Source organism: Salvia hispanica, chromosome 1, assembly GCF_029641045.1.
Source record: "Salvia hispanica isolate PSC_SH4W2 chromosome 1, Shi_PSC_v1, whole genome shotgun sequence".
Classification (NCBI taxonomy): domain Eukaryota; kingdom Viridiplantae; phylum Streptophyta; class Magnoliopsida; order Lamiales; family Lamiaceae; genus Salvia; species Salvia hispanica.
Window position 1 is genome coordinate 55,670,287 of NC_142692.1, and position 14,987 is coordinate 55,685,273.

Genomic DNA, 14,987 nt, shown 5'->3' on the forward strand with positions numbered 1-14,987 from the left:
GTATGAGAAAAAACAATAAACAAAACGGAAACCCGAATTACTTGTAATTTCATATTTGGATGGGCAGTGTAATATTATTTCTGTAGTGGCTGCTAATAATATTCCAATATAAGCTTGTATTAAATTGTGAGTTCAATTTAATTAGTAAAAAGCTAATAAGGGTAGGCCATATCCAAAACCTTCCATAGATCAATGACTGGCCCCAATATGAACTTAATATAAATAGGAGATCAAATGAGATTGAAATAAGAATTAATTTAGTCAGCAATTTTCGTATCCCTCTCTCTCTCTTATTTGAGCTCGAAAATTCTCTCAGCTCTTCTCCGTGAGATTTTTCTGCCTTCTTTATTCGAGTCCTAGTATCCCAGTGAGATCAGCCCACATTGATATCGGAATACAGTTCGGGAACCAGTCAGAAGATTTGTGGTCGAGTATCGAAGATCTTCACGGAGAAATAACGAGCCACGATTCTTTGGAGAATCAAGAAGGTATAATTATGCTATGTAGAAAAGCATGTTTTTATGTTTAAATTAATCTTAAAGCATGTTTTATTCATGTTATGAGCATGATACATGTGATAATTGTGCGAATAGATTTTGTTTGAATAATATGCTAAATAGATCGTTTTCTCTGATTAATTCATGCTTCCGCTGCCAAACCCCTTCTGTTGGTATCAGAGCCAGTCTTTGGCTATGATTATTTGGATTTAAATTTCGCAAAATTCATGTATGCATGTGTAATTTGATTTCAAAGCATATTCTTGTTTTTAGTTGTTATTTTATATTCATGATGAACTCAAGAACAATCGAATCAAAGAACTTGAATTATCGAACATATGAGACATGCGATCCATCGGCGCTCGCGCTAAGACGGATCGCGCTACGTGTACTCGAAGCAAGGGTTGTCAAAGTAGTGGGAGCTAAGATGGATCGCGCTCTCGTTTGATGACTTCGGTTTTAACTACATGACTCCAGTTATGTGATTTAAGAATGATGGAATATTGAGTTTGAGTTGGATGAATGCCACATTATGTAAGATTTGAGCCTTGATGTAAAACACTCTCTACTTGATTCTGGGTGATTTTATTTGTATGTATTCTTCATATGGTATGGTCAATATGCAATAGGGATTATAGGGATTGAGGGCAACTAGGTTAACCAGGTTTGAGCTTTGTTTCCTTTCAATGTCCACCCAATATATGTTATCCTTGTGAGTTGTTTTGAGGCTTCAGACCTATTCTTGCCCAGTCTCTTTCTCAGCTCTCTAAACTTCTTTTTGCAGAAACTCTATAGTTCTTTCTCTATTATCTGAAGCAATGCTAGGTTATGTGGTTGGTGAAGCAATGCTAGGTTATGTGTGGAATTCTAAGTAGATATTTGAGGAATGTGGCTTTGTTGTTCCTTTTATGTTGGAAGATTGATGCAAAATTGTTATAGCAGTTGCAATAGAGTTTCTATTTTGCCATTCTTTTAATGAGGAAATGGGAATTTAGAAGGTGTGGGAAAAGGTATAGATACAAGTTTTCTTCCTTTTTAAGTGAGCATATTGTTGGGATTCGGTGGTGAAAACACACAACAAGAAAAGAACTTGAAACGGGAAAACGATCGACGTGCAATATACGTGGTTCGGTGATAGGACACCTACATCCATGGAGGAAGAAGAAATGGTGTATATTGATCTTGCTTTTACAAAGTGTATCACTCTTTGTTGAACTCTCAAACTACTCTCAAGATGAGATTTCCTCAACAATAGACTAGATTGCTAACTAATTCTCTCTGCGAAGTGTGTGTGTGTTATATACAATGTGTGTGAAGAAATACAAGAAGAAGAAAAACGGTTGAAGCCGTTTACAATGGCTAGTCCCCTTCTCAGCTCTTCACTTGCTCACAGACGCGCCCTTCGCACAAGTGTTGATACGCGCGGTTGAAGCAACTCCAGCTTAGCTCCGCCGAGCTCACTTGATCAGCTCGTGACTTGCTTGGACATAGAACCAACAAACTCCACCTTGTTCGAGCAAACATCAACTCATCATTCCTCTTCCTCAACTTCCCATATCCTCAGCACTTTATCACATTAACCAGCTTCAAGTAGTACTTGAACTTGGACGCTGGCAATGTTTTTGTCAAAATGTCAGAAGCATTCTCCTCGGTAGCAACCTTTACCACTGCTATCCTCCCTCTCTGTACTTCATCTCTGATGAAGTGTCTCCTTACAACATGTTATTTCTCTCGTGGAACACTTGGTGTTTTGCCAGACAAATTGCAGAATTACTATCACACAAGATCTCTACTCCATCTTGTTGAACTCCAAAATCTTAAAGAATTCTCTGCAACCAAATGGCTTCCTTTGCAGCCTCTGTCAAAGAGATGTATTATGCCTCAGTAGTTGATAATATTGGGGTTTGAATCCCCTTCCACAGCGGAAGGCTTGTACAAAACAAATAAATCAGATATGGATCTATTTGACCGATTATGCGATTAATCAATTCACATGTTAAACAGATAATTGCATGCTAGAACGCAAATAATTCATGCTTAAAGAAAATATAAATCCTAAAACGTGATTTCTATGGTTTAGGGTTACCGGTTTTTATTCTCCAAAGAATCGTCGATTACTCACCTTCTCCACGCTGATGATCTTGAGTACTAGACCACCGATCTTCTCTCTGGTTCCCGAACTGTATCTCGATATCAGGGTGGGCTGATCTTATCAAAATACTAGGACTCGAATAAAGAAGACAGAACTTTTTCACAGAGGAGGAGCTGAAAAACTCACAGAGAAGAATAATGATGAAAAAATCGTCCCTTACTCTATTAAGGAGTAGACGTGATTTTCATAATTACTCAATCTTAATTCTGTCTTATTTATTCTCCTATTTATATTAAGTTCCTTTTGGGCCTAGACAGGGATCTATGGAAGGTTTTGGATATGGGCTCCCCCAATTAGCTTTTTACTAATTAAATTGAACCCAAAATTTAATACAAACATATATTGGAATATTACGAGCAGCCACTACCGAAGTAATATTGAACTCTCCCCATCCAAATCCGAAATTACAAGTAATATGAGTTTCCACTTTGTTTATTATTTATTTCCCCCGCTTCAGATATAAATGTCCATTAATTAATTAATGTCTGCTATGGACTTAATTAATTAATATCTTTTTTTTATTAAACACCTTTACGGTGGAGGGTTCGTGGGTCCCTCATCCCTTTATATCATAACTCAAGGGGTACAATGCTTGGCCACGCCCAAAAGTGACGTGCCAAAGGAAGGAAAAGCAAACAGCCCTACCATACTTGGCCACGACCAAAAGTGCCGTGCGGGGAAAAAACATGACAATCAGAGCTATAGAGCTATCAAAAGGACAAAACAAAAGCTACACAAACATGAGATTTCCAAGGCAAAATCACCATAAGAGTAAACGGGGGACAAGCTAAAGTAGCTCGACACCTACCTACTCTAAGGCGACCGCGATGGAGCAGCAGCCGATTGTCAACACCATTGTTCGAAGCTTAACCTTGGTCCTCATCACACACACGAATGTTAGGTACTCCCATTTCTTCCAACCGAACGATAGCTTTTAGTAATCTTGGGGTTGTTTGGGCATTGAAGCGAGTGAATTCCTCAAGCTCCAATCCCATTTTGGCTAGAAGATCCGCGGCTCTATTCCCTTCCCGGTGGATGAAGGAAATGCGATAGTCTCCATGTCTCCTATGCAAAGCCAGGTGGGCCATGGCTCGGCGAATGTGGGCTGGGCCCCAGCTTAAACCCTTAGCTAAGCTGATTGCTTGGGCAGCGTCCGATTCAACCCAAATTGGCTGGGCCAACTCTCTAGCCAAGGACACCCCATGATGGATGGCCAAGAGTTCAGCCTCCAAAGCTGAATTTGCCTCAAAAGGAGTAGAGAAGGCGGCGATCATTCTTCCCAAGTGGTCTCGGACAATGCCTCCACCCCCTGCTCTTCCTGTTGATTCTGCAAAGGCACCATCCGTGTTAAGTTTGATCCACGGTTGGTCCGGGGGGTTCCATTTCACCGCCAAAGCGCGCGGAATGGGTCGCCTTCCTTCATCACGGTTTGGGCTGCACACCCCAAGCTTGACATCCTTCCAATGCTTCGGCTTAATACTTCCATTTGCGATGCTGTTTCGGACAAACATTTGAACTTGCCAAATTACATTAAACGGCTTGAACTACGTCTCTTGATGGCGGCTCCTATTTCGTTCAGCCCAAAGGAACCACAAATGAGGTAAGACATGGAGCGACTAAGGTGTTTCTTACTTGTTTGGTGGGTTCTTTGGGGCCATACTTCAAGCCTATCCGGGACAGTGCCATTGATACGGAGTGGTGGAGAGGATCCTTCAAACCAGCCATCGAACTCTCTCCATACTCTAGAGGCCCCGCTGCCTTGAATGAAGAGGTGCTGGAGGGACTCCGTGCCGGGTCTAAGGGGGCAGCAAAGGCACTTAGACGCTAGCTCGATCTTGCGCCATTGGAGCTTGGTGTCCACTGGAATTCGATTCGAAAGGAGTCTCCAAGCAAAAATGGAGATGGATGAGGTGAGCCTGGCCTTCCAAATATCATCAAGGCTAGTGACAATCGGCCTCTGTGTGCGGATAATATCCCAAGTAGAGGACACTGAGAAATCGCCAAGGCGAGATAGGGACCATCTTGGGATGTCGGTCCCCCCCTCCCCCCCGAGATGATTGGGGTATTCCGAATTTTCATAGTGATGTGCTGAGGTAGTCCAGCCTGGTCTTGAAGCTGCTGGAGTTTGGGCTCGTCCCAAGTTCCCCCGTCACTAATATACTCCGAAACAAGGGTCCTGGGGCTGCCCCTCTCATCAAGGCATAATTCTCTCAAGGTGTTGTCGCCAATCCATATATCATCCCAAAAGTAGATTTTACCTTCCCCAACCAGCCACCGGATATGCGGTTGCGCATAGGGTCGGGCTTTTAAAATCCTCCTCCATGTTGGGCTGGCACGACTCGAGGCACCATGTGTGAGCGGCGATGAATTGGAGCAATATTTAGCCATCATATATCTTGCCCAAAGGGAGTTCTGCTCCCGGAAACGCCACCACAATTTGATAGTAAAGGCTCGTAGTACCTCTTTGAAATTCCGTATTCCAAGCCCTCCTTCGGCAGTTGGGCGGCAAATCTGGTCCCAACTGATGCAATGGGTCCTTTTCCTCTCGTTTGATGATCCCCAAAAGAACCGAGCCATGAGCTGATCCAGTTGTTTAAGAGCGCTAATTGTTGGCTCCATGGCTTGGAAGATGTGGATCAGGACCGCTTCGAGGGTGCTTTTGATGAGCGTGAGCCTTCCCCCAAAGGACAGATGTTGGTGGGCCCATCCCGAGATCCTGTTAGCGATCTTTTCCCGAAGAAACATGTACATCTCTGTGCGTTTGGCACCACGATAGATAGGCACTCCCAAGTAAGTACAAGGAAACGAACCCGGAGAGAAGCCTCCTTCCCGCTGAATAGAGTTGGACCATCCCACGTGCGCCTCCGCAATGTAAAAATTGCTTTTGAGATTAATCTGTTGCCCGGAAACCGCCTCATACTCGGTGAGGCAAGCTCTAAGTTGGCGCAAGGCAGGTGTAGCTGCTTGCGTGAAAATAATGATGTCATCGGCATAGGCAAGGTGGCTGATCTCCATGCACCGACGAGCCGCCTTGAATGTCATTTCTTTCTTGTCCAATATAAGCCTATCAATGGCTTTCGACAGATATTCCGCTGCAATCACAAACAGAGCCGGGGAGATAGGGTCACCTTGTCTGAGCCCCTGCGTGGATTTGATGAAGCCCGAGGGGGCGCCATTAATGAGGATAGAAAACCAGCACGACCCCACACATCTATCAATAAGGGACAGCCAAGCTTCCGGGAAGCCCATGCACCTAAAGCCTTGAATAAGGAACGGCCATTGAACGCGATCATAAGCCTTAGCCATATCAATCTTAATCGCAACATTTGGGGCTGGTGAACATCTGTGGAGTTCATGGAACATCTCTTGGGCAGGGAGGACATTGTCGTGGAGGAGTCGCCCTTTCACAAAACCACTTTGGTTAGGGGAGACACCAACGGGAGGAGGGGGGTGATTCTCGCTGTAAGAATCTTTGTAATGACTTTGTTGATGACGTTGCAAAGACTAATGGGGCGATAATCAGCCCACGTCTCTGGAAGGGTCTTCTTTGGGATGCGGACGATGCTTGTCGCCGTGATGCTACGAGGCAAGAAGGCCCGTTAAAGAACTGTTGAACTGCGTCAATAACATCCGATCCAATAATGCTCCAACAAGATTGATAGAAGGAAGCCAAAAAACCATCCGGCCCAGGTGTGCTATCCCCCGAGATATCAAAGACCGCTCTCTTCACTTCATCCGCATCCGGAGGTTCGGAGAGAGCCTCAAGCTGGGCCGAATGGGGAAGTGGCTGTATGAGGGTCGGGTCCATCTCGGCAAGGGCTGGAGCATCAGGAGCAAGAAGGTTTTTAAAGAAATCAAACGCAGAGCTTTTAATCTCCAGATCATCAGTAAGCTCTCACCCATTCACATGAATTTTATAAATGCGAAGCCGAACCCTTTTTTGCTTCACCCAGCTTTGATAAAATCTAGTGATTTTGTCACCCTCCGCAAGCCATTTCATGGCTGCTTTTTGTCGCCAGAAATCCTCTTCCATCTTTAGGCATAGTATATAGGTAGCAATAGCTTTGTTGATCGTCGCTCTGTTTGTGGGCGAGGGGTCAGCTTCAAAGTTGGCTTGGGCCATCGCAATCTCCCCCTCCATAGCCTTAATGTTGGCATGAATGTTCCCAAACACCTCTCTATTCCACCACTTGAGGGCCTTTTTCACTCTGGCAAGTTTGATTTGGAGACCAAGAAGACCATGTACTCCCGAGGGATGTTCCCACACCTCCCGAACCAAATCCATAAAACCTTCATGCCGTGTCCACATATTTTAGAAACGGAAGGCACTTCCTGTTGTCGTGGTGTTGGCCAATTTGCATCGAACGAGGACCGGCCCATGATCCCAGGACACCCGAGGCAGGTTTGTCACCCTTGATGCCTCAAATGTCCTAGCCCACATCTCTCTGACCAAGACCCTATCCAACCTCTCAAAAAGCCCATTCTTAGCCCAAGTATACTCCGAGCCATCAAAGCCCGGATCCAGAAAGTCTGCAATCCTCAATAGTTTCTGCAAAGTCAACCATTTCGGCTTGCCGGTTGGTATCGCTGCCAGCCCTATTCCCTGGGGTTAAAATGGTGTTGAAGTCCCCCCCATCATCCACGGTGCTCCATCTAGGCTATTTGAAAGTCCCCTCACTTTATCCCATAGCAAGTACCTTTCCGCCCTTGCGCACTTGGCGTAGACAGCCGAAACAGCAATGTGTGTAGCTAGCCGGGGAGATGAGAATCGGCCATGAAGGATCTGCTCTGAATCATCCTCGACTACAAAATCAGCCTCTTCCTCCACAAAAATCCAGATCTTTCCGTTGGTGTTGGAGCCTTTGAAGACCAGCCCCAAAGCCTTGGAGTATCGTTCCGGGTTAGGGTGTATGAGTGGTTCCATTATTGCAAGAAAGCCAACGTTAAAATTTTTAATTAAACGTTTGAGGACGTTTTGGGTAGGTGCATTTGCAATTCCCCTAACGTTCCAAAACATTAAATTAAATGACATAAATTAACAGGGTGGGTTCGTACCTGGAGAGGAAGAGGTCCCCCCTTGGAATTTGGTGACTTGAAGTCCATTCCCCTCTTCGATGCGCAAGGGGGTGCTAGCGTTTATCTTCGGGCAAAGGTTGCGCGTCCATCTCCGAGGCTCCACTCTCCCCATAGTCATCAACGTCAAATTCGCCATTTGCCATGAGAGAGTAGTATTGGTAGGAGCTCATGTAGTTCCCTTGTGCTGAGTTGCCGCAGCCCCAACCAGCCCCTCTTGAACCACCTCTAGCATTATGTAGCATCCCTCGGCGGCCAATGTGGTTTCCTCTCATAGTACTAGTGTAGCCACTCTCTTGCGGGATGGTGGCTAGATCCTGGTCCAGAACCATGCTCGTGGGATGTCCCGGAGCTAAGCACCCATCTCTCCCACCTCGCCCATCTTTACCAAGACGTCCCACCATGTGTACCCGAAGAGTCGCCCATGATGTCGGGGCCCAGCCACTCTGCGTCGTTACCTCCCTTCCCTTTGATCCCGTGGTTAGGGGGATCCCCGGATTCTTCCCTTACCAAGATACTCATGTCATTACTCGGCATTCCATTCCCTTGATTCTTCTTGTGATGTTCCCTTTCATTTTCTCTTGGTTTTTGGTACGATTGATCTTGTTTTCCTTTCCCGCTTTGGCCCCCATATTGTTTTTGTCTTGGAGCTGCCTTGTTATAGTCCCTCTTCTCCGGCCTTTCCATTTTGCCCGATGCATAGCACACTTCACTTGTATGCCCCATATGCTTGCATTCCCGACAGTAAGCCAGGATCTTTCCCCATCTAACTTGCTGCACCGTCTCACGGCCACATATTTCGAGGATGATCTCCTCCGGGGGTGGCTTTGTGATGTCAATTTCAATATAAATACGTGCGAATGATAGCCTTGTTTTGTCAGCCGTGGCACGGTCAACTTGAATCGGCGTGCCAAGAAGCTTCCCGGTGGCAAAGAGGGCAGACTGATCACAAAGGTGGATAGGAAGACCAATTAGGTTGCACCAAATTGCTGCAATCGGAGATTCACAATACGCATCAAAGTCCGGGGTCCATTTGAAGACCCTCATGGGGTGTCGCTCGATGTACCAAACTGGGGTGCCCTTCGGACCACTAAGCATCCTCGCATAATCCGCGATGTCCTCAAATTGAACAAGAACATGTTTTGCGTTAATGTATTTCCAAGAGAACGCTCGGTTAAACTTAATATTATCAAGTGCCTTTTGAATTTGATGAGAAGCCGAAATAGAATGTGAGAACTTACCCACAATAGCATGCCCGACGTTATTCGCTAGCTTCTGGATCTCAGCTCCGGAGAAGTAGATTGCCGGCAGCCCATTCGAGACGGTGGCATACCCAATATTGGTGATCTTTTCTGGCACGGACACTTGTGGGCCTTCATGAGCTGGCTTTTCTCGAAGCATATCCGCCATGGTTTTTTGTTTGTTCACATGCCCTTCTAGGTTCGCTGCACCTTCGGCATGGATTGAGCTATCCGGCCCTAAAATATATGTGTCCCCCGTCATGCTCGAAGGCCCCGCACCAGCCACGGATGATGTTTCCTTAGGCCGATCCTTCGAAGCGCCTTGTGTCTCGGCATGTCTCGGTCTTGTCTCTGGCTGGCCGACGGGATTGCGGGTGGCCGAGCCTTCAAGAGACCAGGCCCCTGCCGGGACCACGGGAGCCGATTCAGCCTCCGGGGCACCCATGACTCGTGAGGCTTGTCCAGCCGAGACATCTCTCGGCATCTCCGAGCCATTCCCATGGTGTATCGAGCCAGCTTCAAATTTATCCCGGATCTTCAAGGTTCTACCTCTCTCAAGGGGTGGGAATTCCTCTAGAGACGGCACAAAGGCAGCTACCGGGTCAACCCTCGCTGGAGTTGGGGCCGGCATTTGGAGAAGGAGCTGAGATTCCAATGCATTAACCTTCACATTTAGGCTCGGGTTAGTTGCCATAGGAGCCATCGGGGTTGGGTCCGACGCCGGGAGAAGCTTGGGGGTCGGAACGGGGCCCACCTGGTCGTACTCCGGTGAACCACCGGCGAGGAGAGGCTGCGCCACCTGGCCGCCGGCGAGGAGTGGCTGGGGCACCATTGAATCGAGCATATCAGTAGATTCTAGATGTGCTAGGTGTAAAATGTTGTCACTTTTTGGCTTCATTTGGTGACAAATGGCTAGTTTCTCATGTGATCCACCAAGTTGAGAAGGCACCAAAGCACTTTCCAAAAGCGATTTTGTCTCCATAACCATTTTGGGCAAGTTGACTAGTTCACCAACCAAGATCTCTTTTGTACCAGCTGGTGTATCTCCCATTGGTTGAGGTTGAGATGACAAGTTGTCCTCTACATCATCAGCCACTGTCTTGTCGCCGGCGACCTGGCCGGAGTCTGGTCTCGCCGGAAAAATGGCGCCTCTGCATTTTGGGGTTTCCAAGGGGAGGCCTTCATCATCTCCAAAATCAATCCTCTTTTGGAGTGGTTTGTCCTCCGGGAATGGGGGTAGGATGTAGCATTTCCGGCCATTTCCTTTAGTAGGTGGTGCCGGAGTATCTTTCCTCGGCTTAAGCCTATTCAACGCATCCTTTTTGTGCGGTTGCTTTGGGAGTGGTGCTTCCTTTAAACGGAAAACCATCAGCTGGTCTGAGATGGTGAGAGCATCCCTTTGCTCCAGCGGTTTGCTCGTTGTTGGGGCTGACATGGACGGTCTTTCAAGAAGGGCATCGGGGTCTTGGGTCAGAGCTTGGAAACGGTGGGTTATGGCGTACACGGTGGGCAGACGGTGGGGCACTCACCGTGTGACCATGCTGGTGTGAGGAAGGAGATGCTTGACGATGGGTGGAGGGTGCGAGAAGGCCGGCGGGGCAGTCACTGTGAAACCATTTGGCTAGAGAGAGAAAGTTAGAGAGAAACCATCTGCAACTCCAAAGAAGGTTGAGCTACTTCCAATTAATTAATATCTTATTAATTCCAAGAGTGGACTTAGCAAGAAACACTTATTTATTATTCATAGGGTAATAAAACTCCAACTGGCCAGTTTTCCGAATAACAAAACTTTTGTTCGAGCTCCTCTTGATGACATTATCAAACGAGACTCACCTCGTGCACGATTCAACATAATAGCAATCCTAGCACCGCTAGATATTAATCACCACTACCCAATATATCAGGATTATTGGGTTACGTAAAACCCGCACCATTTGATAAGTCAAAGTAGTGCATAGTCAATACCGTATGCTCAATGCTAACATATGTAGATTAAGAAATAGTATTTTATCAAGACCTAGTCTTTCAGTAGATAGCATAAAGACACGTCTTGCTATTAGATTCGTTCAGTGCTATACCACACCAATGTTATCTTATTTCAGTAAGGCTTAGAAATATGCGGACTGACATTGCAACCTTTCACGATAGGTAGTCTAAGCCTATCTAGGTTGTGAAATTCTTCTTTTTCTTTTGCAAAGCATTGCATAGATCTGACCGTATTACCTTAAAGTGGACGACGCCCATAACTGGTCTACTAAGCAAAAGACTTAGACTTTGTTTGCTTCTTATACATTTATATGTTTATAAAACATCTTATAAATGCACAAGCAAACACAATGTAATAATATACTGATTCTATTTGTGCAAAACTACTCGAATAATACTGAATCGGGTTAAAAATGGATTGTAGAGTTTTTCGTATACAAGCAAGATTCTATTCGCTCAAAACTGCTCGAAACATGCTTTTCAGTATACCAAACCTAACAAATAAGGTCACCACTGATTGCAGATTTGATTCCAGCTGATTGAAGTGCCATAAAGAGTAAATATGTAGCCAGTTTGAGATTTCCTATTATTCAAATTGGTCGCATAGTCTGAATCACATAACCCCTTCAACACCATGTCCTTTCTGACCAAGCTCCACCTCCAAAATGCAAACCAACATCCATTGATCCACTAAGGTATCTAAGTACCCATTTTAATGCACTCCAGTGCTCTTTACCATGATTTGACATATATCTGGTGGCAACACTTATAGCATGAGATACATCAGGCCTTGTGCATATCATAATATACATTATGCTTTCAACAATGTTAGCATATGGTACTAAGCTCATCTCCTTTCTTTCCTGGTCTGTCTTTGGCATTTTCTCCTTGCTGAGCTTAAAATGTGCAGCAAGTGGGATTGAGACTGACTTGGTGCCTTGCATCTGGAATTTCTTGATGATCTTGCTGATATAGTCAGCCTGCACCAACTTTAATTCCCTCTTGCTTCTATTTCTCAGAATGTCCATCCCAAGAATCCTTCTAGCATTCCCCAAATCTTTCATCTCAAATTTCTCTTTCAGCCTGTCCTTTATCAACTGCAATTCACCACTATCTGCTCCAGCCAGTAGAATATCATCTACATAGAGTAACAAAATACCACAACTTTCTGATCCCTTTTCTTTATGTAGACACACAACTATCAAAACTTGATCTTTCAAAATCCATGCTTTCCATATGTTCATGGAATTTTAAATTCCATTGTCTGCTGCTCTGCTTAAGGCCGTACAAACTTTTCTTGAGCAAACACACTTTCTTCTCATCCCCAGCCTTAACAAAACCCTTTGGTTGCACCATGTATATAGTCTCCTCCAAATCACCATGAAGGAAGGCTGTTTTAACATCTAACTGATGCAATTCCCAATCATAGAAAGCAGTGAGTGCCAACAAAATTCTGATGGATGTGTGCTTGACTACAGGTGAGAAGACCTCAGTAAAATCAACACCTTCCACCTGAGTAAAGCCCCTTGCCACTAATCTGGCCTTGAAACGAATTGTCTCTACATCTCCCACCTCCACCTTCTTCTTGAAAATCCACTTGCAGCTCACTAATTTCTATGTTCCTGGATCCTCAATCAAAACCCAAGTTCCATTTTTGAGCAATGATTCTATTTCCTCTCTCATTGCCTTCAACCATTTTTGACTTTCTTTGCATCTAATAGCCTCTTCATAAGTTGTTGGCTCTGCATATACTAATTCCTCAGCTGCTATACACAGAGCAAAGAAACTCATATCATAATCTGAAAACCAAGCAGGTGTCTTAACATTTCTATTTAGTCTTCCATTTCCAGCTACTGGCTGCTGGTCATCCATGTCTTGAGGTGGTGGCTGAGCTACACCTTCACCTCCATTATCTAGACTTCTTCACTTTCATCATCATTCATCCCAGCAGAACTTTCACCAAACTCAAAACTCTGCATATCATTTTCCCTATCAGCACCAGTGATTTGATCCTTCTTGAAAGGCATTTTCTGCTCATTGAATGTTACATCTCTGCTCACAATAATCCCCTGACCTCCCTTGCTCCAAACACCACAACCTATAGGCCTTCACACCTTCCTGATATCCCAGCAATACACACTTCTTGGCTCTGGGTTCCAGCTTGCTTTGTTTCACTGTAGCATAAGCAGCACAGCCAAAACTCCTCAGTCCAGAACCTTTTAGGCAATCCAGAGGAAAAGAGCATGCACCTCACCCTTTCCAGTAAAGTCATGTTCATACGCTCTGCAACACCATTTTGTTGTGGATTTCTAGGAGCCGATCGATGCATTTTGATACCCTTCGGTTTGCAGAAATCCTCAAATTCAGAAGATAGGAATTTCATCCCATTGTGTGTTCTCAGACACAGTTCCCCTTTCATTCTCACACCTAGTGTGCCATTCTTTGAACTTCGCAAAAGCCTGAGATTTATCCTTCAAAATGGAGATCCACACTTTCCTAGAATAATCATCTATGATGGAGATGAAGTATTTACCTCCACTCATAGATTCACACTGAGCAGGACCCCATAAATCACTATGAGCATACATGAAGGGTGTTGTAGAGTTGTGCTTTCCAGCTGCAAATGGCAGTTTCCTAGCCTTGCCTAGAATACATGGCTCACACCTTCCAATCCCCTCTGATGTACTCAACTTGATAATTCCCTGCTTGGCCAGCTCCTTGATTCCCTTTTCTCCAACATGACCTAACCTGGAGTGCCAAGTATTTATGTCCTCTGAGCAACATTTGCAGATCCAATCACTGTCTCAACAGGTAGTAGAGGCTATTTCTTCTCTTAGCTTCCATGATGACTCTTGCATCCTTGGTGACCCCTCAATATGCCATTTCCAGATTCAAATCTATAACCTTTTGACTCCAACATTCCAAGAGATATCAGGTTCCTCTTGATCTTGGGTTATGAACCTAACTTCAGTAAGTATCTTGATGGAGCCATTGATCATTTTCAGCCTTATCTCACCAATTCCCTTTACCTCACAAGTTTGATCATTCTCAAGCATCACTAATCCCTGACAGCTTTCTAGATTTTGAAACCAAGATTTGTGAGAACATATGTGAAAAGTGCAGCCTGAGTCCATAATCCATGACTCTTCAATAGGAGTTCCACTGTGTACATTGAGAGCCTCAGGTGCCTCAACTTCTTGAGCTACATCAGCTGTATCTGCCCCAATTCCATTTTCCTATTCTTGCTTTCTTTTCCAAGCAAAACATGCCTTCTTGAGAGGACCGGGCTTCTTGCAATAGTGGCAACTTCTTGTCTCCTTTCCACCATCAGACTTCTCCTTATCTTGTTTCTTCTGAAATTTCTTCTTGGAATTTTTCTTCTCACCATTCTTCAAGAAAAGACTCTCAGCAGTTGGCTCAGCCTGTTTTGTTGCAGATCTTTGAGAATCCTTGAGCTTCAAGGCTGAATCGACCTCTTCATAGCTGATTTTCGATTCCCTTCCTAGGAGCATATAGCATCTTTGGGAGAGAATTCAGCAACATAAGGGCTTTGTCTTCATCCTTAATCTCCTCATCAATGTTCTCCAAATCATCGATGCACTTACCAAATTCCTCCAGCTGTTCCAATATGCTTTTCGAATCTGAGATCTTGAATGTGAGCAATTTCTACTTCAAATGCAGACGGTTTGCAAGAGATTTAGTCATATATAATGACTCCAATTTTGACCATACTCCTGCGGCAGTATCTTCTTTAGCAACCTCCCTGAGCACTCTGTCATTAAGATTCAAGATCAGTGTGCTATATGCCTTGTTTTGCATATCTTGTGACCTCGCCTTCTCCTTATCATCCATCTCAAGCTTCTTTTCATGAGGCTTCTTTTCATCAGTATCTTCTTTCAAGATTTCTCATTGGCCTTGTTGCATCAAGATTGCCTTCATTTTGAGCCTCCACAACCCGAAATCATTTCGGCCGGTGAATTTCTCCACCTCAAACTTTGCCATCCTTCGAACAGTTGGTGTGCTGAAGCTGGGAAAATC

At 44.9% G+C, this 14,987-nt stretch overlaps 1 protein-coding gene across 1 annotated transcript; it reads right to left on the reverse strand.

Annotated features, from left to right (window-relative positions):
• Window positions 1–3,515: 3,515 nt before the first annotated feature.
• On the reverse strand, window positions 3,516–7,573 carry LOC148934179 (uncharacterized). The gene is made up of 6 exons (XM_089062224.1): window positions 7,347–7,573; window positions 6,631–6,857; window positions 6,328–6,468; window positions 5,110–6,119; window positions 4,368–4,606; window positions 3,516–4,143 (listed from the first exon to the last, which is right to left on the reverse strand). Exons 1-6 carry the CDS (start codon window positions 7,571–7,573, stop codon window positions 3,516–3,518), a joined length of 2,472 nt encoding a protein of 823 aa, XP_088918350.1.
• Window positions 7,574–14,987: the final 7,414 nt, after the last annotated feature.